Source organism: Hippichthys cyanospilos, chromosome 8 (genome assembly GCF_059441005.1).
Source record: "Hippichthys cyanospilos isolate Australia breed blue-spotted pipefish chromosome 8, RoL_Hcya_1.0, whole genome shotgun sequence".
Taxonomy (NCBI): domain Eukaryota; kingdom Metazoa; phylum Chordata; class Actinopteri; order Syngnathiformes; family Syngnathidae; genus Hippichthys; species Hippichthys cyanospilos.
In genome coordinates, this window is record NC_142376.1 from 5407652 (window position 1) to 5430994 (window position 23343).

At 36.1% G+C, this 23343-nt stretch overlaps 1 protein-coding gene across 1 annotated transcript in view; it reads right to left on the bottom strand.

The window, feature by feature from the left end:
* LOC148419921 (uncharacterized) overlaps nt 1–23343 on the bottom strand; it is a 246039-nt gene that overhangs the window by 107188 nt on the left and 115508 nt on the right. Inside the window, exon 5 of the mRNA XM_088422281.1 lies at nt 4413–4526. Within this exon, the coding sequence (XP_088278407.1) occupies nt 4413–4526 (114 nt within the window). The remainder of the gene's footprint in view (nt 1–4412; nt 4527–23343) is intronic.

The following is a 23343-nucleotide window of genomic DNA, read 5'->3' on the forward strand; positions in this document are numbered from 1 at the left end:
ACCCAAATGGTGACAACATGTCAAAGTTCAACACAGAATACGGTGAAAACATATTAAAAGAAGATGCTAGGGAGCTGAAATTTCATCCGCGTGGTGACAACATCTCAAAATTCAACACAGCATGACCAATTAGTTATCACACGACCACGAAAGTGCTAAAATTTGGCTAAAAGACTGCCAGAATGACGTGCGAAAAAATGACCCAAAAGGGTCAAAATACCACACAACAAACAAAAAAAAAAAAGCAAAGCAAAAAACAACAAAAGCATTTCACATCAAAGGGAAAGCCTATTGAAAGAAGGCGCTCGGGAGCTGAAATTTCACCCAAATGGTGACAACATGTCAAAGTTCAACACAGCATGACCAACTCCTCACCACACTACCAGGAAATGGTCATAATATTGCACAAGGGTAAATGTGGTGAAATATTTAATACAAGTTTTTTTTTTTTTTTTTGCTGTTTGTTGCTCACTTTCTCCTTTTTTTTTTTTTTTTTAATTATCTGCACTTCCGCTTAAGTACAGAGTGGGAGTAGTTTTTGCCCCCTCCGCCTGAACAGTGCAAAAAACGCATGCAGAGTGAGATATGAAAGCCTGGCATATTTCGGGGCGTCCTCCTCCACAGATTCTCCGAGCTCCCGCTGCGCTAACACAGCTGACAACATGCGAGGACTTGAAAAGAAGATTCCCGGCCTCTTTTCCCATCACTCTTTCTTTGGACTTCCCCCTCGTCATCTTCTTCTCGCATCATCATCAAAATGCAGCATATTTCTCGGACAGCTTCCCGCTGTTTTTTTTTTGTTTTTTTCCTCCTGCAATCTTTCTTCATGATCACCTCTTCGGATTTCTTGTTTTTCCCACTCCAACGCATTCCTCGTCTTCCCGCTTGAGGCGAGTTCCTCTCCACCCTGCTGCTCTGTCATTTTTTTGACCTCTGCGCCACCCTCCTCGCCCGGGGTTCACTCGACACCCGCTAAGAGGGCGATTGTGTCCAAAGGTGCAAAAACCTAATCAACTTTTACTGACCTTTTCTCCATTGGGTGCGAAACATCTTCTTGTCAAACCTTTACTGTACTGATCCCTATGGACTCCATGAACTTTATATGAACAAACGTATTGGTAAAAAGAAGGTAAAATCCCTGCACAGAGGATACTTACCGTAAATTTCCGATTTCAAGCCGTAACTTTTTTCTCGTGATTTGAGCCCTGCGGTTTATTGTCAAGTGTGAAGCTGCAGGTTTTTTTTTAAATTTTTATTTATTTATTTTACTGGTAATCAACCGGTAATTCAAACGTGCGTATCTGTTGAAGTTGTTTATGGAACAATTATAAAATAGAACTGAAAAGATGTGTGCTCGAGATGTATAAGTCTAGATGAATTAACATATTAATATCTGGGTAAATAGAATAGGACGTTTTATACTTCTTCCTACTTCCTTTTGAACATATAAAATCTCATTGAAATGGATATAAACTGAAAATGTCTTTTATTTGGTTATCTTTTGTGGTTTTCGTTCAAATTTTTTGAAAAATGTTTATTATATGATCAGTAAATATCAATTAATATTGTGTGCAAATTTGATATACTCATATATATATATATATATATATATATATATATATATATATATATATATATATATATATATATTATTGCCACCAATACTATACCTTTAAAAAACAACATATTATTTACTAAAGAAAACCCTGCAGCACTAATATATTTTGATAGAAAATATTACCGTATATTCAGCACTATAAGGCGCACCTAAAAGCCTTATATTGCGCCTTATATATTGAAAAAAGTTTTGAAATATGTCATTGATTGAGGGGGCGCCTTATAATCCGGTGCGCCTTTTAGTGCGGAAAATACGGTTACCGTAACTTCATTAAAAATTATTTTTTAAAAGCCGATGGTGCGCCTTATAGTCAGGTGCGCCTTATATATGGATCAATATTGAGATTGGGATTGGTAGATGGGGAATGAACCGATAAAGTAAGCTTGACCCTTTTTTTTGTGTGTTTACAGTTGAACAAGGTTGCTCATATTGACTTTGAGTTATGATGCTATCGAGAGTTTAGAATTATTTGAGTTATTATTGTTATTACGTTGAGTATTACTATATTTTGATTGAAAAAGTTATAAAATATGTCATTAATTGAGGGTGCGCCTTATAATCCAGTGCGCCTTATATATTGAAAAAAGTTTTGAAATATGTCATTGATTGGGGGGGGGGGGGGGGGGGGGGGGGCTTATAATCCAGTGCGCCTTATATATTGAAAAAAGTTTTGAAATATGTCATTGATTGAGGGGGCGCCTTATAATCCGGTGCGCCTTTTAGTGCGGAAAATACGGTTACCGTAACTTCATTAAAAGGCCGTGCAACTGTAAATTTGTTTGAAAAAAGTCACACAAAACGCCTCGAAAAGATTCCATTTTGCATGTTGAGTAGCCGGGCAGTGTTTTGTAACAAACAGGAGGATGTTTTACTGTGAGTTTTAATTAAGGGAGAAAGCAGCAAAGAAGGCATCTGGCACAGGAGAAGAACATCCAAGTCGTTTGGCTCTCGGGTTCAAAGAGGACAGAGAGGCTCGGCTCGTGCCAAATGTGACTGCAAAAAAAACCACGAGCGCGTAATGTGCCCTGCAATTAGTGTTAAGCTGTATCATTTCGGCAATTTAGATGTGTGATATGAATGTGTGTGTGTGATGGCAAAGGAAGTGGATTCAAGTGAACAGACTAGCAATGGAGAGTGAATTACAACTGAAAACTGCAATCCATGCAAATTGGACAGTAGATGACAATATAAAGCTTGCATCATACCATAAATGCAAATCAACCTTTTTTTTTCAATGATGTAAACCGTGTGAAATATTTTTGCAGCCCATACCCAACGCAAAGCATTGGATGAAAAAATAATATAAACATTTAAAACGGAGTAAAGCCTGAACAAAATAGATATTTTATATGAGGTATTATGGAGTTTAAATAATCAGCAAATATAATCCTTAAGGCCTATTACTTTTTGATTGATGTTCAAAGGGTCATAATTGAATGATTTAATTTTCCAGCCATTTTAAAAGGTTCTGTGACACATCTAGTTTGAGCTCTATGTGTATTTTAATCTCCAAATTTTGATTACGTAACACAGGGGTGTCCAAATTTTTGCCTGTGAGGGCGCATACAGATAAATAAAAAGACATAAGGACAAAATTTTTTTTTTCACTTGAACTGAATAAAATGTTAAAAGATCAATAATGCTAAAAACTACACATTGTCATTACTACACTAACAATAATAATACAAGTACGTTTTTTTATGGAGGGTAGCTGACACCCTTGACTAATGCTTACCTAATATAAGCCAAGCACTGTAGTGATAACTGTGACCACTGGATGGCAGTGTTCCCACACTTACAACACAGATATTACCGACATGCAATTCAAAGCAGTGCTTCTCAAATAATGGGGTGGGCTCCCCTGGGGGGGGTAAAAGGTGATTTCAGAGGGGGGGGGGGGGGGGGGGGGTGGATGACCTCAGGGAAAGGCAATGTTTTTGTGTGTATATTGTTTTATAATGTACAACGTGTTTGTATGTGTAATTGCAATTAAATGTTTTTTATTTTTGATTATTTTTTAGTTTCAGGCACTTTAATGCATTTGGTTTTTCTTTTCAGTTTTAGACTAATCTATAACCCGTATAAACACTGTAAAAACTAATTGACAGTTATTGGAAGTTGATTTATATCGCTTTTTTCTATTGATGATGTTAAAAAAAGATACAGGTTTAGGTATACTTATATACAAATATTATAGGTAATAATCTAATATTTTTGGTATACTTATATACAAATGTTATAGTTAATAATCTTATAGTCAGCGCGTCGAGTGGGGAGGGGGGCAAAATATTTTGTCTTTCCTGGGGGGGGGCTTGGCAAAATATAATTGAGAAGCACTGAATTCAAACTAAGGAATGGAAATCAATTTTTCAAATGATACCACCCATATTTAATTAGATATAGCACAAAATGTTTTTTCAGAGTGGAAATTCTAAATATAGTGGCACTCTAGAGGTTTTTTTTCCGTTAACACTTGACACTAAAAGAGTTAAGTTGCTAGCGCAACTGAGTCAGGAGTTATAGTGATTTAAAAAAAATCTCGTGGGCCGTGTTAAGCCTATTTGCGGGCCATATTCGGCCCGCGTGCCGTATGTTTGATAGAGATACTTAAGGGTATACTCAAGTTAGGTTGAGTTAAAGGTATTGGGGAATTCTGGGGGCAGTAATATTTTCTCATAAGTGGACTTAGTGTGTCTAGACATCATAAGGTTGCATGAATTTGCAACATAATCATGATGATGCGTCATCCAGTCTGCCTTCATCTGTGTGTTTGCGGCGCAGAGGGGGAACTTACTTGAGCTGAATAATAGACGTTGTTTTTGAGGCAGCGTCTCGGGGTAGCTGGCAGCCGTTGAGTCAACAAAGCCGACCAGAAACGAAGTCCGAGATCCAGAAGAGGCAGCGGAACCTTTGAGAAATCAAGGTGATAAACGTCAGAGCCGGTGCGCCATCTGGTCTTTGCAGCCGTGGTGATTCGTCAAGCGGCCGGCAGGGGGTGCTAAAACACGACAAAGACCGCTTGGGGAAAATGCAGCGATTTCAGAAGAAAAGAAAAGAAAAAAACAATCAACTGTTCTTTGATGGTGCTTTGACTTTCACTTGGACCACACCAAATGTTACCTTAACCCGACGGGTGCGTTTGATGTGTTTTGAAAGCTATGCAGTGTGTCGTCTTTCTTTTTACTGGATGAGAAAGTTAGGGAGAAAAATAAATAGTAGTTGAAATGGCCTCAAGTGGCTTGAAAAAGTTGTCCACCCGCTTGTCTAAATCAACGCATTCGAACTCTCCTGCTGAAAGCAAAATAAAAATCACTGCTCTGTTCCCAAACATTCAACGACTTACAATTGTATGTAATTTAGCACTCTGGCTGCATATCTTGCAATAAACCAGATTTTTTATTTAAAGATCTTGTATGCATGGAGTCGCTGACTAGTCATTATCCTTTTTGCTGGTAATAACACCATATTATGAAATCTGCACACCAAGGTTCTTACGGGCTTCCTCAAAAGTAAATTCATGTACATATTTTGCGTTCTCGCAATAAAAATGTCATGTATAATGGTAATAATAAGTATTTTATAGAATCAGAAATCCCGGAAATCCGGAGTTGTCTCTAATTGCAGGAGGGTTGAAAACATAAAAAAACACACATATATATATATATATATATATATATATATATATATATATATATATATATATATATATATATATATATATATATATATATATATATGATAAAATAATTATGAAATATTTTTACTACTTTGATTTAATTTTAAATACATTTTAATCTTGCGAGATATTTTAAATGCTGGAAAGGATTTATGAGCATACATTGCTATATTTATTTTAAATTGGATGGTATATTCATTTATATTTATTATTTTTCATGTAGATCTCATAGAAATTTAAATTTGAAAAATTTTCTGGTGGCACCAACCTTAGATTTTTATCACTCTAGAATTTAACAACAATATTTTTGGAAAACAAACTGTTGTAATTCATTAAAGACAATTGTATTTAGCTTGAAAGTTAAATATAACTGAACTGTACTCAATCAATCTATTGCTCTGGATTTAAAAAAAGCACAAATACATATATAGGTATATACTCTATTGTTTAGTTTATGACCAATTATTAATACATATTTTCTTTTTTTAGTTTTTTTTTTAACTTAAACTCTGCATAGCAGTTATTATTCTCCAGAAACATTAACATTTTAGACAAATACCTTCCCAGTTGATTTATGAAAATAAATGACTTCAAAACTCAATTTTTGCTGGCCGTTTCGACACTTTGAGTGAACTCGTTTTGTCGAAAGTGACCAGTAGGAATGGCAACTACTCTACTCTATTCAATTATTGGTGGTTCTTTATTACTGCCCTTATTGCTCTATTATTGTTTTTGTTTTGTTTAAATTGCCTACCTTATTGTTTGCTCGATTATGGAATGTAGTCTGCTAAGAATTTTATTGTGTTGTATAACGGATAAGTTCAATCTTTTAGGGATATGCAGATGTTCCTTTTGTGGATGTCTAAATATTTTCTCTGCTTACATATTCGGATGTCCTTGGACTGACCCATCTCGATTCTCAAGATCGTTACGTTTATGTTGGCCCTCCCTCTGCCTCGGAATTCCTTATTTCCCCCCCCTGCTCACTGTGTTTTCTCTGGAGCGCCTCCCAGTGGGACGTCGCGTCGACGACGGCTACCGGCTGTCCGGGAGTAAGGGGGATTTTTTTTTTTTTTTTTAAACCACAGCTGACTTCCATTAAAGAAAAAAAATGAAACCTGAGACAATCCTACATTGGCAGGCCGCCTTTCTTTTTTATGAACACACCCGCCGAGGCCCCCGCGAGAGTGACACCACCGACAAATCAGTGTCTGCCCTGTACCGCCTGCGTGGATCCGGTCTAAGCCCAGGTGAGTCACCGCATCGCATATAAGTTCCTGCGAAAAAGGATGCGGGAACAATAGTTAAAAGCTAGGCAGCGGAGTGATGTATTAAAATGGAAATGCGAGTTCGCCGCATATCAGCGAGCACATTGTGACCGGTGAGCTCAAGGCCAGGATGAGGAGTTTTGCTAAAACTCTCCAAGAAGAGAAACAATATTTAGGTCATCCATGATTAACTGGTTTTAATACCAAACTTAAAAACAATAGAGATTATTGCAGAGCGTTTTGCTCTCTCGCATTTATAAATAAGGCAGCATAGCATGGGGCACCCGCTTTTTTTTTTTTTGGCTTCAGAAGTTGGTGCATAGTAAATTGTGAAGGTCTTGGTCAAAGGTCAAGGTCAGAGCAATGTCGAAAGGGCAAAAAAGTCATGCAAATTGAAGCAGGGTGACATTTTTGGGCAAAAAACAGGATAGGGCACGGGGGCCAAATGCAGCCAATGATCAAATTGCATCTGGCCCGCCTCCTTTGTCATACATACATATATATTTACTTACATATATATTTACATATATATATATATATATATACATATATATATATATATATATATATATATATATATATATATACATATATATATATATATATATATATATATATATATATACATATATATATATATATATATATATATATATATATATATATATATATACATATATATACATATATATACATATACATATATATACATATATATACATATACATATATATATATACATATATATATACATATACATATATATATATACATATATATATATATATATATATATACATATATATATATATATACATATATATATATATATATATATATATATATATATATATATATATATGTATATATATATATATATATACATATATATATATATATACATATATATATATATATATATATATACATATATATATATATATATACATATACATATATATATATATATATATATACATATACATATATATATATATATATATACATATATATATATATATATATATATATATACATATATATATACATATATATATATATATATATATATATATATATATATATATATATATATATATATATATATATATATATATATATATATATATATGTGTGTGTGTGTGTGTATTTGGCCCCCGAGCCATATACTGTTTTTTGCTCAAAAATGTCGCCAAGCTTCAATTACAGCACACTAAGGACTATAATGTTACATTCGCAAGATTCTAAAAATAAAGTAAATATAATAATCAAGAAAAATGGCTGGATATTCCCGGTGTATGAAAAAGCAGCCTTGAAGATGCCTTGAACTCCGTTAACGAAGAAAGCGCGTCCGCAAGCTGAGTGACGGCCGCCGTCAGCTCGACCGCGGCCTGCCGTCCGCGGCTTTCAATTCACGGCGAGGATACGGGAAAAAAGGAGGCGGGGCGGCTGTCTCCGAACTGCTCGATCGGCGAATAAAAAGTCCCCGAGAGAGAGCGAGCGAGCCGGGAAGGCGAGCTGGACGGAGGAGGGAGGAAGAGGAGGGAGGACAATGAGGCTTTTGATGAGGCCTTTCTCGGGAGCATATGTGGGTCACGACATGAATAAACACACTTTGACGAGTCCCAATTGATGATTTACACACGTTGTGTTGTTTATGCTGCTCATACACACACCAACACACACATAAAGACAGTGGCTGCTTGTCTTGTATTCCTTGTTTATGCTTCTCCATTTCACTCATTTATAGACGTGACCCATTCAGGGCACCTTCGTAAATCTGACAACTCACTCGCTTACTCACTTTTATTGCCTTTTTTTTTTCCCTCTCAGCAGTAGAGGCTTTATAGAGGTGGAACATACACACTGTCGCGTCATCTATACAAAATCGCTATACTTAATTATCGGCAGCAGCAAATGCTCTGACAGTAAAATATGTCACAAATGCAGAGTGAAGGAGAACTTCAAAATAAAACTTAACTTACCAAATAATATATGCATAAAAATGCCTTGGTGCACTTTTATTCTGAAGTTCAAAATAAACCCGAGCTTACCAAATAGTATATGCACAAAAATGGCTTGGTACACTTTATTTTGAAGTTCAAAATAAACCTAATCTTACCAAAAACCACACACACAAAAATGCCTTGTATATTTTTGTATTTTTATTTTTATCCTTGTATTTATTTATTTGTTCAAAATAACCCGAAGTTTACCAAATAATATACACAGAAAAATGCCTTGGTACACTTTTATTTTGAAGCTAAGAATCAACCTTATCTTACCAAAAAATACATGCAAAAAAAAAAAAAAAGCCTTGGTACACTTTTATTTTGAAGTACACAAGAAACCTCAGTTTAACAAATCATTCATGCACAAAAATGCTTTGGTATGGTTTAATTTTGAACTGCAAAATAAAATTTTGCTTACCAAATAATATTCTGTCTAGTATACGTGTTTTGATTGTGACAGCTATCGGAAAAAATATATACCCACGACGTGCTGAAAATCTAAAATTGTATAAGTATCCGAAAACTTGGATCCTTTTTAATATTAACAAAAGAAAAAAACAGTATAAATCAACTTTCAACAACTGTTTTTTTACAGCGTTGATACGAGTTACGGCTTAGTCTAAAACAGAAAAAATATACCAAGTGCATCAAAGTGCCTGAAACAAAAAATAATGATGAAAATTCTAATTTTATTGCAGTTACATTTCACATGACAAAAACAAAGCCTGACAAAGTCACCCCCCCCCTCCCCCCGGCATCACCTCGTGACCCCCCGCCCACCCCCCAATCTGAGAAGCACTGCCCTAATTTAATGATGCAAGTAATAACGTCTTTAATAGGTTGAATTTTTAAAATATTTAGCCATGCAAATATTCCCTGAAGATGACCATCTTCAAAGTTTTTCACTTGGTTACGCGACATCGATGATATTCGAAAAAAAATGATTGCAAGTCACTGCTTGCTGTAAGCGTCCCAATACTTTTGTCCATGCATCAGCCTGTTGAACTCCACCAGCGGCACAATTCTATCTGCGGCACAACAGATGTTTTCACAAGATGAAATAAGCCATTACGGGGGGAGAGTGCGCTATTCCCAGTCAACAAGGATTCAACAAGCGGGCTGAACACGTGCGCGACAAAAGACCTTCGACTGAAAAGGGAGCTAAAATGGACGCCTCAAACCAAAACGGCAAACGTAATGTTGATCTTTGCAGAAAAGGCTTCTTATGACTCTCTATCGAGCGTATATTATCGATAGGAAAACCCAAGAAATTTCAGGCCGACGTGTGAAAGCAAGCTTGAGGATTTTCAAAATACTGCGATAAAGTAAATCCATTGAAGAAGAACAGGAAATGGTCAGAATAAACATAAAATGGACACTTCAAATTCAAATGTCATGTAGTGATTGATGTCCGAAATTTTCATTTTACTTGGAAAAATTGCCATTGACATGAAAGGACGCCAACAGAAACGCTGCCAAACGATGCCAGCATCATTTTTAAATTTTTTTTTAAATATTTTTTTTTAATGAAAATGAAAGCAGAATAGCTTTGGCGACAATAAAAAAATAAATAAAATCTACCGCTCAATTGCTTTTTGGGTATGGCTTCTTGAGACATTTTCCTTGAACCACTGAGTTAACTTTAAGTTTAAGTACAAAAACACAACCAACAATTAGTATGAGTCAGCCAGAAGTAGACCAGCGCCTGACGAATGACGAACCAGAACACAAAATCATCGAATTCCGCCCTCTAGTGGTGGCAGAAGGTTGGGCAAAAATACACCACCGGACTAACGTACTGACAAATACAATTCCGTCCGGCTTGACCGACGATGACGGAAAAGGGGCGGAGCTTTGAGTAAGTTGCCCACCCATGGAAACTTGTATATTGAGTATGGATTTTCAAACAGGATGATCAGTCTATTCTGTTCTATTCTATTGTATTCTATTCTATTCTATTCTACTCATCTAGCCTAGAAACAACAAAGACATAAATCTAAGCAACTTCAAGACCGCACCCTGCAGGTGTCCTAATACTTTTGTAGTGGCTCAACAGATGTTTTCACGAGATGAAATAACCCATTAAAGACTCCTCTCAGCCAACAAATAGGCGACAAACGGTGAAAAAAAAAACAAAACAATTCCCAAGATGACATCCGCACAGTTGACCTGCAGGCTGCACACGCTCACACAAACACAACAACAAAAGACCATCGACTGAAAAATGAGCCGCGTCTGAATGGCGGGATCGGTTTCTCGGTATAATCGGCGCTCTCGCGCCGCCGTCGAGCGATCGATCACTGCGCCGTCAGATTATGAGAAGATGAATATTGTAAAAGGTTCCCGCGGCCGTTTTGGCCGGCGCCGACATGCGACGGCTTCAGCCGTATTGTTTGATGGCTTTCATTACTCGCGCGTGGCGTTTTCTCGGCCTTCTTTACATGGTTAACTTATGAGCTCATTTCCCACGGCGGGCGGCGCCGCTACATCATCCGGCATGCGGCGGACTGGTCCAAAGACCATCGGTCACGTTAACGTTCGGGTCCGACGCGATTCGCCGGACATTTTGCCGCGGCGTCGACGCTGATCGGGAAACGGTCGATTTTGCGGCGTTGGCGGGCGTCCTTGCTTTCCTAACGGTGAAAAATGGATCCCGGCGTGAAGTTAACAGATGGCGATATGATTGGACGCATTCTGACACGTCTGGAGGTTGCTTAACCGAGTCGGACGTGTCGTACTTGGGGCTTACTGACGAACGACGAAAATGGCAGCGGATATCGAGCGATAGCTGATATCTTGACTAACAAATGCCTCCGCACATGGCGATAATATGAATATATACACTTTATAATAGGTTTTGAATATGAGCCATAAAACTGGCTGTTTTTCTGTTTTCCTTTCATATACAGGAAACACATATATATATATATATATATATATATATATATATATATATATATATATATATATATATATATATATATATATATATATATATATGAGAGAGAGAGAGAGAGAGAGAGAGAGAGAGAGAGAGAGAGAGAGAGATGTATGGATATGAATTCATACTGGATAGTGTTCATAGATATAGGTAGGTGTTTATATTTATTTTTCATAAATGATTGCAGTGAAATATGAAAAAAATTGCGATTTAAAAATGTATATTTAATATATACATACTTCCTGTGTATATATCTTTGTATATGTGCAATAATATATACATATGCATGTATACACTGAGTAAACATGTGCATATAAACATTTATAAATTATATAATTTAAATAAGGATATATTATTTTAGAAATTGTATGTATATTTTTAGAAATGTTGCAATTAATCATTATTAAAGAAAACTTTGCGATTAATTGAAAAAATATAATGCATAGTTAATCCATCTAATACATGCATACTTTGTATCCATATAATTGTATACATATAAAACCAAGCGAAAATAAAAATGGAGATTTTGATATATTTCAATTATCCAGAAAATGACCTTCAAAATTGACAAATATGAATGTTGACATGTTTGGGCACAAATACAAGTTGTGTATATGTATGTGTGTATACATACATAAATATATATATATATATATATACATGCACACACAAAATTGAGATTACCATACGGTCAAATTCTGGTATAATGGACCCCCGGGTTACAGCGTCCCTGTCTTGTTTTTTTTTATGTTGCGATATGGAATAATGAGTTTTTTCATCCCCTCTAGTTTTGACTGTGTTTTCCTATATATATATATATATATATATATATATATATATATATATATATATATATCTATATTATAACATTTACCGTCTGGCAAGCTAGTTCATTTGATAACCTCTAAAAGACATGTGATCTTGCACTAGTTTCAGTGTTTGATAAATTCATCAAGATTTACCGTAGGAATACTTGTTGCTAATCAGATATCATAGGGGTCAACCATTACATCCTCCTCATAATCCACTTATTTGAATGTTTAAATAGTTTTGGGATTCCAGGAGGAAATTTGTGCATCATTAAAGCCAGCAGTTGAAGCATATGCTCAACATGTGGTGTGATTGACAAACAAGGCTGACAAGGGGACAGAAATTATACACAGTTTATTCAGAGAATTGCTGCGGTTTAATATCTACTCCATATTTATTTATCCAGCTGCTTTGTTTGCGCGCTTGGAATTTGGTGGCAAAATCTCAAGGAAATTGGCCTCAGGGGGTGAATTTTTAATCGGAATGTGTAATATGTTCTTGAAAAGAAAAAAAAAAATGGGTAACGTCCATCCTGAACAAAAAAAGCCCAAGGACTCATGCCCCCCAAAAAGTAAATTCACCGTGTGGCGGGCAATCCAAACCCATGTTAAATAGCTAATGCGTTTAGAGCCCCAGGTAAAATTGTACATATTCAAAATTGATACAAAAATAGGATAGTAGGTGCTACATAGATATGATATACATGTATACAATCAGAAAACGTCATTAATAAAAACTATAGAAAGGATTTATTTACCTTTGAGTGGTGCTTGTCGTGTCCATATTCCCTAGTAAGGGTAGCTTAGGCTAGGCTAGCTTCGTATTTCTTGATTATCTCACGCTTCGTTTCCATATAAATCATTTTCATATTTCTCTCTTTAACATCCCTAGCAATCTTGGGACCCATGGCTAACCCTTTCAACTTTGAATTCAGCAGTAAAATGCACTATAAATACGCTTTTGTAACCACTCACCATAGAACAAAGCTTTACCGTTCCGCCTTTTTGAAACTAGTGAGGCCGACCAATAGCAGAACAGCACTGAAGTGACGCCTTGCATGGAGGCATTGACAGCAACAGAAAATAAGTGCAATTACCTAAAAAACGCCTGCAGATGGAGATAAAACACAAATACTGCCAACCCCCTAAGGTCATGACAGTTGTTTTTGTCACAAAGCGGGGAAAATACCATCAAGAGGGGACGAAAAAACTGAATTTGACCATAAAATTCTGGTACAGTAGACCCCCGGGTTACTGCGTCCCTGTCTTGCGTTTTTTTTCACGTTTCAAGTTGGGTATATATATATATATATATATATATATATATATATATATATATATATATATATATATATATATATATATATATATATATATATATACACCCAAATTCAAAATCGTTACTCCGCTGCACTTTGGCACACTCTTACTAGAGAATGAACTTAAATGAGTCCCACGTACCCCGGACAGATGGCCAATGCGACACTGCAAACTTTTATGCCCGGGCCATCTAATGTAAGCAGAGCACGGCTTCAAAAGTTTGATGATCATTTGGAGGATTCACCATGAAAAAGAGGGTTCATCGTTCATGGCCCACTCGCAGCTTTAATTTATTTTCTTTCTATTCTGCAGCTGTCCGCGCACGACAACTAAATGCGCTGGAGCAATTTGTCCAAATAATCACAGTTCCGAGCTGTTATTTTTTCCCCGTACAGGATATGTTCACCATTTTACCCGTGTTGACACTGCAAATGGCTTAAACTCCTTCAAGCGCTGATGTTTGGCGAAAAGGGAGGAGGACACGACTCAAATCCTTCCCCCATCGCCAAAAAAACAATCTTTCTAATTCCAGGATGTCCAACTTGGCCGTATTTTTCTCATATAAGATGGAAAATGAACACGAGTTGATAACTCTCTGCCAAAGTCTTCGTTTCCTCGCGTTGGTCTCCAAAATCACAAGACGTTAGATTTGACATCATCATAAACATAAAAAAAAATAAAACAACGTTGCTAATATCGGAATCACTTTTCCGTCCGAGGAGGACGAGGTGAGAGATTGACAGGACTAATTTGAGTCCCTTTGTGGGCGTGAAGTCACATTATTCATTGAGAAATGAATATGTTAATCGGTTCTTTCAGCCGTGAGAGCAATGTGAACCATCTGAACATTTTACGCTTCCATTAATAAAATCACACCCAAAAAAAAAATAATGGTCAAATTATAAATAGAAGCCTTCAGGTGTAACTGCGGAGAATTATTAGTGATTATATCGGAGACAATTCAGGCGCCTTTTGGGAATTTCACCAATTTCTGAACAGTTCCAGGAGTGTCCGTCAAAGGGAAACTTTTTAGAACATTTGGAGAATGGCAACACAGCCATCGATTGACAGTTTTTCAGTTCTACTTCATATTTATTCCCATAAACTGAGATGAACAAATACACACATTTGCTTAACTTGTGGATTGTCTCTTGGTGACAAGCAAAAAAAAACCCCAAAACTGCAGATAATACACACTGGAGCCGCAGGGCTCAAATCATAAGAAAAAAGTAGTGGCTTATAGCCCGAAAATATGCTATATCTTTTTAAGATTACCATATTTTCCGCACTATGACGCTCACCTAAAAGCCTTCATTTTTTTCAAAAGCTAATGGTGCGCCTTATAATCAGGTGCGCTTAACTTATGGATCAATATTGAAATTGGACTTGGTAGATGGGGAATGAAGTGATAAAGTAAGCTTTACCTGTTTCTTTTGTGTGTTTACAGTTGAACAAGTTTGCTCATATTGTCATTGAGTTATTATGCTATAGAGAGGTATTATTTGAGCTACCATTTTTATTACTTTGAGTATTACTATATTGTGATTGAAAAAGTTCAAAATATGTCATTAATTGAGGGTGCGCCTTATAATCCGGTGCGCTTTATAGTGCAGAAAATACGGTAAATATTTTTCAAGATTACCGTATTTTCCGCACTTTAAGGTGCACCTAGAAGCCTTAATTTTTTTCAAAAGCTAATGGTGCGCCTTATAATCAGGTGCGCTTTACATATGGATCAATATTGAAATTGCTTTACCTGTTTCTTTTGTGTTTTTACAGTTAAACAAGTTTGCCCATATTGACATTGAGTTAAGAGTTATTATTTGAGTTATTATTATTACTTTGAGTATTACTATATTGTGATTGAAACACTTTTAAAATATGTCATTAATTGAAGGTGCGCCTTATAATCCGGTGCGCCTTATAGTGCAGAAAATACGGTATATTATTTATAGTTGACAGCCGCTATTTGGAGCGAATTGGGACCAGGCCAGTACACGTCACAAAAACTACATATAGCGTACAATAATCGATTATAAGTTACGATTTTACCGGTCTGGCTCACTTGAGAACAGGATTATTTTTTGATTCCGTTTTGGACGCAAAACGTCCAGATGTAAACGCAAGGAGCGGTAAATGATGTCCGAGGGGGTAAAAGAAGACTTTGACCGCACCGCCCGTATCAGATGTCGGTCACGTGACCGGCGGAGCTGTCCTCTTATCGCGGACGACGGCTCCCGGCGGACCAGACGCGCGATACCTTAAAGAGGTTGTCTCCGAGGACGCGCCAAGTCTTTTGATGTGCCGGCCAGTGGCGCTTTGATGGCGGCTTATCGGCGAGAGCAAGGCTCCTCGCCTTCTATTCTCCCCGCTCGTCGTACTGTAACGCCTCTCTCGGTTTCATCCCCTTCCTGGCACCGATTCGTCTTCTCGCCATATCCGTCCTCCCCCTTAGCCTTTCTATGTCCCCCTCGTTTCCTTTGCCAATCCCTGAGCTCCCTTTTGTCTAAATGAAAAGCACAAATGTACATCAGAGTCCTTTTTCTTCCAAATATGTTCGTCTATATAACGCGGAGTAATTATACGCTAATTTGCATGGGCAAACAATGCACCTGGTAGCTGATGTGATTCATATATCGTAGTGGTTAGTGACCTTTTATCAATGATGGATTATTTTCTAACCGTGTTTGGAAATGTAATTTTGGAACTATATTTTTTTGCGGTATTGCTAGGCCAGGGGGAGTCAAAACGGGTTTATGGCCTTCAAAAAATTTGCAAACGAGTCACTATAACACAGTTTATAAAAATGTTGCTTCATGTTCCAATTATTTTGCTCTTAATTGGAAAATAAAGCCCCACGGTTTCTGTCACGGCATGAAAGAGCAAATTCAGACTTTGTAGAGGTTTTAAATTAGGGTTTTAAGACTAGTTTATGGTTGTGTAATGTATGGAATTGGTTTTCCAGACTATTTTTCACCTCGTCCCTAAAAATTCCACAACACTTGAAAGCAGGTTTCAAGTCAGGCTACTTAATTCGAGTTTTGAGCCATGACAAAGGTTTTGAATCAGAGTTGCAAACCAGGATCGGGGTTTCAAGCAATTTGTTTTGAATCCTGAATTAAATTTTCAAACTAGAGTTGGGGCTTTAAAACAGTTTTCAAGTCCGGTTTAGACCTTCAAATTAGGGTTTCAAACCTCAATTTGAGAGTTTTATGACAGGGTTAAGGCTACTAGAGTAAGTGTTTCACGGTAGGGTTAAGGTTTCAAGACAGGGTTGGGTCTGAAGGTAGTATTTCAAGCCAGTCTTTAGGGTTTGTAGGTGGAAAGAGGGAAAAAGTTACTTATCGGTGAGAGAATAGTACATAATGTACAGACTTGCCATCCTACTTTTTGGAAGGAAAAAACTGCAGTGTAGCATGATAAATTCTGTCAATTTAACCTGTTAAATATTTAAATTATAATTAGGAAAAAGACAGTGGCAAATAAACTACTTAGCTAGAGCTGATTTGATTAGAACGATAAATTTAATTTCTGCCCATGATTTTATTTGATTACTTCGGTTAAAATATTTTACCCCATTTACAGTATTTTGACCATTTTGGGTCATTTTATTTCACGACTTTCGCAGGATTCTAACCAAGGGATGGTCGACTCCTGGTAGTATGATAACTAGGTGATCGTGCCATGTTGAAATTTGACACGTTGCCACCATCTGGGTGAAATTTCAGCTCCCTGGTGTCTTTTTTTTCAATGCTTTCAGTTCAAAGTGAAATAATTAGTGAATAATTAGGAAAAAGACAGTGGCAAATAAACTACTTAGCTAGAGCTGATTTGATTAGAACGATAAATTTAATTTCTGCCCATGATTTTATTTGATTACTTCAGTTAAAATATTTTACTCCATTTACAGCATTTTGACCATTTTGGGTCATTTTATTTCACGACTTTCGCAGGATTCTAACCAAGGGATGGTCGACTCCTGGTAGTATGATAACTAAGTGATCGTGCCATGTTGAAATTTGACACGTTGCCACCATCTGGGTGAAATTTCAGCTCCCTGGTGTCTTTTTCTTCAATGCTTTCAGTTCAAAGTAAAACACCTTTGAAGTAAAGATGAAAAAATTGGATAAAACACAGCACAAATGTTAATTTAATAACAATTTCACTATTTGAAAAATAGTATGTCTGAAATAACATAGAGGATTTTGTACTTTGCCCAAAATAGTTCAGCATGATCTCACAAGGAGTTTCTCTCTTCCCCGTGGCGATGATGTGTTACTGCGTCGCCGCAAAATATGCCTTATAGATCCCCGCACTTACTCAAATGCGCTTTTTCTTCCTATCACCCAAGTAACACGTCAACAGGAAAAAGGCAGAGTACTTTGCGTTCCCTTTCGTTTCTCGACATGATGTTCTCCAGCTTCCTTTTAAATGTGCCCTCTCGCCTGCTTAATGGCTTGTACGCTAAGACACTTTGGGGTCCGTGGGCAGGAAAAAAAAAAAAAAAAACTCTATAAGGAAGGATGGTGTTTGCTAATATGATATTAATTTGAGCAACAAAAAGAAGCACAGGACCGATACCGGATATTAGTAGCCGATAACCGATATTTGGAGCCAATATGAATTTGCAGGAAAAGTGTAAACATTGGTGTAAAATTTAATAATGCAAGCGCTGAACTTCATTGAAATGGTGAAAGAATGTTTATAAAACCACACAAATATCAGCCATTTTGCCAATTATACACCAATTTAATATGTAATCAATCGGTCGTTTTGGTTTCCTTTTTCTCGGTCGCTGATTTGCTGTTTTTAGAAGAAATCCGAGCTAAGTTCTATCAAACTTCACGTCAAGTACTGTAGCACAGTACCGCTTAAATTATTGCGTTAAGCGAAAGCGTACACGTGATGACTGCTCCACTTGAGCATCTGACACAATTTTAGAAGCAGAGCTGGCGAGGAAGTTACAAATACTTTTTTTCAAAAGATTTACTTTTCGTCTTGGCACTGATGTTTTTTTTTTTTTTTTTTGCTCTCTCCGGGGAAGACGCTTCAATCTTGGAGACAAAATGGTTTCTAATTCACACGCAGATTTCCATTCGTTATCGGTGAGGATCCCTGTTGAAGATACGACTGGAGGAAAAGTTTTTACGGCTATGAAAAGCACGTAACACAAAAGATAGAATTCCCTTGAAAAGCACTAAAGTAACATTCAAATTGTACATTATAGCTACCGCATGAAAAATACACCTTATTCAATCCAAAATACATTTTTATTGATTTTTTCATGTCTTCAGGTTCTAAAAATGGCTGCAATTAAATCAATTAAGTCATAAAGTAATTGGTAAACTCATTCAGTGCCAAAGACGTATTTTTACGTTTTCAAGAGACTAGACTTTCAATCAAAGGTAGTTATTTTCAGAATATCATTTTATGTTTTATTTTCCCGATGTTTTTTAAGTAAGGATTCTCTAAAAAATGGTTTATATTAAAGTCAATAAATAATACATTAATTACCATAATCATGCTAACTCATTTAATGCCAGGAACATATTTTCACGTTTTTAAAAGACATTTAATCCCAGATACTTAATTATTGAATGAATACTTAAGTCTCTGGAAATTAATGTCCTTAATGTATTTATGTATCGATATAATATTTAGGTATCTAAAATTTAATGTCCAGACTCAAAACGTAAAAATACGTCCCTGGCATTGAATGAGTTTAATACGTGACTACATAATGTAATTCATTACTTTACTAATTACCAATTATGCTTTGTATTTGATTACTTTAATACTTAAGCACTAAATTGACAACTACAGGTATTAACATACTTAAGTACAAATGTAATTGATTACTTTAATACTTAACTCACCTTCCTTTGACCAAAATTATATATATATATATATATATATATATATATATATATATATATATATATATATATATATATATATATATATATATATAGTTTCAAGTTTCAAGGTTATATAAGTAATTGGGATTAAATGGGTTAAATAAAGCAAATATAATACATAATAAAAAAAAAAAGTTTAGTACGCTATTCTTAGCAACATTTCTAATGGGCAAAAGATGCCTTTGCATCAAAGTCACGCGGCATGATTGGCGGCGTGAAACAGACGGCAAAGTGACAGCGCTTATGCGGCGTTTCACGCAATAGTTGCGCTACGCGCCATTTACAGAGCAATTGTAACACCTGTGGCCTAATTAGATGAGACATGACCAATCGCTCGCCGAGCGCGAGAAAAGCGCGCTTATCGGAGAAGACAGCTGTATGTTAGTCCGCAGGGATTTGTGAAGCTACATTTGAGGCTCGCTAAAGCTTGACAGTTTTGTTGTGTTTTTTTCAACTCGCGCGACTTCCAAATAAGTCCTTCATGACGGGACTTCTTATGGATAGTGAAACAAATTAAATGACAGTCAAACGTTAAAAGATAGATCAAAAATTCTTTGGTCATAAAATTTCTTATCGTCTCTCCAGGGTTCTTGGAATGTGTTGATTTCATTTGAGCAATTAATGATTTTTTTTTTTTTTTACTCAGGCAGGATTAAGGACTAATCAATCGCAAAGCGCAAGGAAAGCACATTTATCGAAGAAGAAGAGAACTTGGCGATATATTTATGCGGCGCTAATTATGGATTTAAGGTTTCATTGTTTTCATGTCATATTAATACCAGTCAAGAATAAAAAGAATATCTGAAATTAAATGATGGATAGTTTTAAAAATCTTTTGGTCCTCCAAGATTTCATCGTCTTTGTGGCGTCCCACAGGGCTCCGTTCTCAGACCCTACATTTTGTAACTCAGGGTGAACTCAGGCAATTTCAAGAACTCTTTGTAACGAGATACACGAAACAAACAACATGAAGAGTTGAGGATGAAAAACTAAGTGTTTATGGGTCATTTTTCACGCTATTTTCTATAAACTTCATATGTGAAATAAAAACTTAAATGCTAGGAGCATTGTTTTACGTTTTCTCTGCATGTGGGGTTCCCGTAGCTCTGAAGTTAAAAAAAAATCATAGAAAATAAGAAGCAAATCGAGATTTTTACATCTGGATTTTGGAACGCTGTTTTTCTAACGGAAAAACAAACAAAAAAACACACAAAACAAGTGAAAATTTTCCCAAGTGGTTCCATTCTATTGGCCACTACCTGAGGTTTGTTTCTTCAAAATGTGCTTCAAAATGGGCATTCTGTATATCAAAAGTACTAAAGGTATCAGTACTTTTTGGTAACAGCAAGTTGATCACTCATCCTGGTATTAGTCTAAATAAAAGAGTCAATGAATATGCTTAATTTTTATGATGGAAATTTATTCAAACTTCTATGCAATATTTTGTCCAATTGTTAACATTTTGCATCAAATGAAAATCATTGATGGCAGAAAATAGGGAGCTGAAATTTCATCCAGATGGTGAAATGCCAAAGAATGATGTGGAAAATTTTATATATATATATATATATATATATATATATTTTTTTTTTTTTTTTTTTGGGGGGGGGGGGGGGGGGGGGGATTGAAATTAGGATCTCTAGTGACACAAAAAAATGAAACTTCAACTTGGGCTACAGCACTTAATGGAAACCCGCTACAATTTCCGTGATATTGTGCCACTGGGGTAAAGGTGTCATCTCTGCGACTGAGGCTTTTTGTTTTGCGTTTGATTTGTGTGCCGCGCAGAAACAGATGTAATAATCACACTGAACATCTGTCTCTGGTGTGTCGCGTTGGAGGAGGAGGATATGCAAAGCCCTCACTTGGCGCCATTATATTTGTGCGAGTGTTTGTGTGTATGCGTTGTGTGCAGTGTGAGAGTTTTTCAAGAGATGAGCTTTTATTGCTTCATAAATCCGTGACTAGAGGCTGGCTGGAGGAGCTTGTGTGTACGTGTGTTTTGTGTCTTTTGGCTATTGAAACAAAACAAAGCCAAATGTCAGGATGAGACTCAATTTTGATGGCGAAACCCGTGAATTATCGTCGTTTGTGAACTGACCATCCGAAGCCAACGTCTTCTCCGCCAAGATGGCAGCATTGCAATTACGTCGTCATTTTCACATGCTCAAAACTAACAAACGATTCCCAGTAGGATATAAGAATAGGGAGAAAAAAAAACGTAAATGGATGCAGATAAAGTACAAAATTATTTAATGTGTTTTGTTTCATTTTTAATACTGCTCATTAATTCAGTTTTATCAAATATACCCAATATTGTGCATTCCCGCTCGACCACATTATATGAAAATTTGCATTGTGGGTCAAAATGACCCACTTTCAAGTAAAAGAAAAACATCTTAGCTTTTGATGACAAATTTGGAAACAGCGGTGGATTCATATTTGCAAAAAATATCATGACAATATTTCTTTGGGACATTAAGTACATTACGGGTCAAAATGACCCAATTTTTTCTTTTTTTTTGGGATGCAACTCCATATCAAGAAATTGTAGGAAATGGCTAATTTTGAGATATGGAAACGGCAAGTAACACGCTAATGTTTATGGGGTTGCTTTTGAAATATAATGCCATCTGGGTCAAATTGACCCAGTGAAGGTGAATAAACACAAACAGGTAGTTTTATAACCTCTCATTAACATATAATTGAAATGGCTCATCGATTTGTCAATTAAAATATTTATTGGAGTGTTTTTGGAATGTTAAAGATAGGTCGGGTCAAACTGACCCATTTTAGCAATATTTTGTGATGAAATTTGAATTTTTTATATTTTTTACATATAATTTGAAATCCAAACGTTGTCATGAAACCCCGAACCAGGACTCATACCACTTTAAAACGCAAAAACTGATTTGCAACCCGAAATTGAGAATTCTGTCTTGAAACCCTACTGTATAGTAAAGGTTTGTCCTTCCCCATTTAAAACCCAAACAAAGGCTTGAAACCCTAACCTGAAACTCGACTTTGCAAAGCCAATTTGGCACATTTTTTTTTTCTGTCCTCTTCAATAAGCGGCCATTAAAAGACAATCAAATCATAAGTGCTCACTTGGTGAAGGAAATAAAACAATAATGACTTTAATCTCACTCAAGCTAGAGCGCAAAATTTGCATTAATGTTAGTTTTTATTGAGTCCACTTCCTTCTGCACTTATTTCTTTATAGTCATACAAGCCCAATAAATGCCACTGTTTAAAAAAAAAAAAAAAGTCGTCACTCACATTTTCTTTTAAATCAGATGTTCATGTTCTAGAAGAAGTTATTTGAAAAGTAATAAGGCAAGTCTGTATATTATGTGCTATTATGCATAACCAATGAGTCATTTCTTCTTCCCCCAGCCTGTACCTTACAAACCCTAAGACCCGGCTTGAAACCATTCCTTCATAACTCAACCCAAGTTTTAAACCATAATTTGAAATTATAACCCTGTCTTGAAACCCTACCACAAACTCTAGTTTCAAATCCTAAATGTGGCTTGAAAAACTACCTGCAAATTAATTTTGGTTATAAACCCTAGTTTGAAGCGTTAAAACCTGACTTGACATCCTCTTGTCAGGTTTCAAAACTTTAAAACTTTAACCCAGGATTTAACCCAACTTTCTACTACCCAATATCACTTAAAACCCTAACCCGGGTTTAAAACCCTAATCTGAAGCTGTAACCCTGGCATAAAACCCTCAATTACGATTTAAAACCGTAATTTGAAGCTCTAAGCCTGACTTG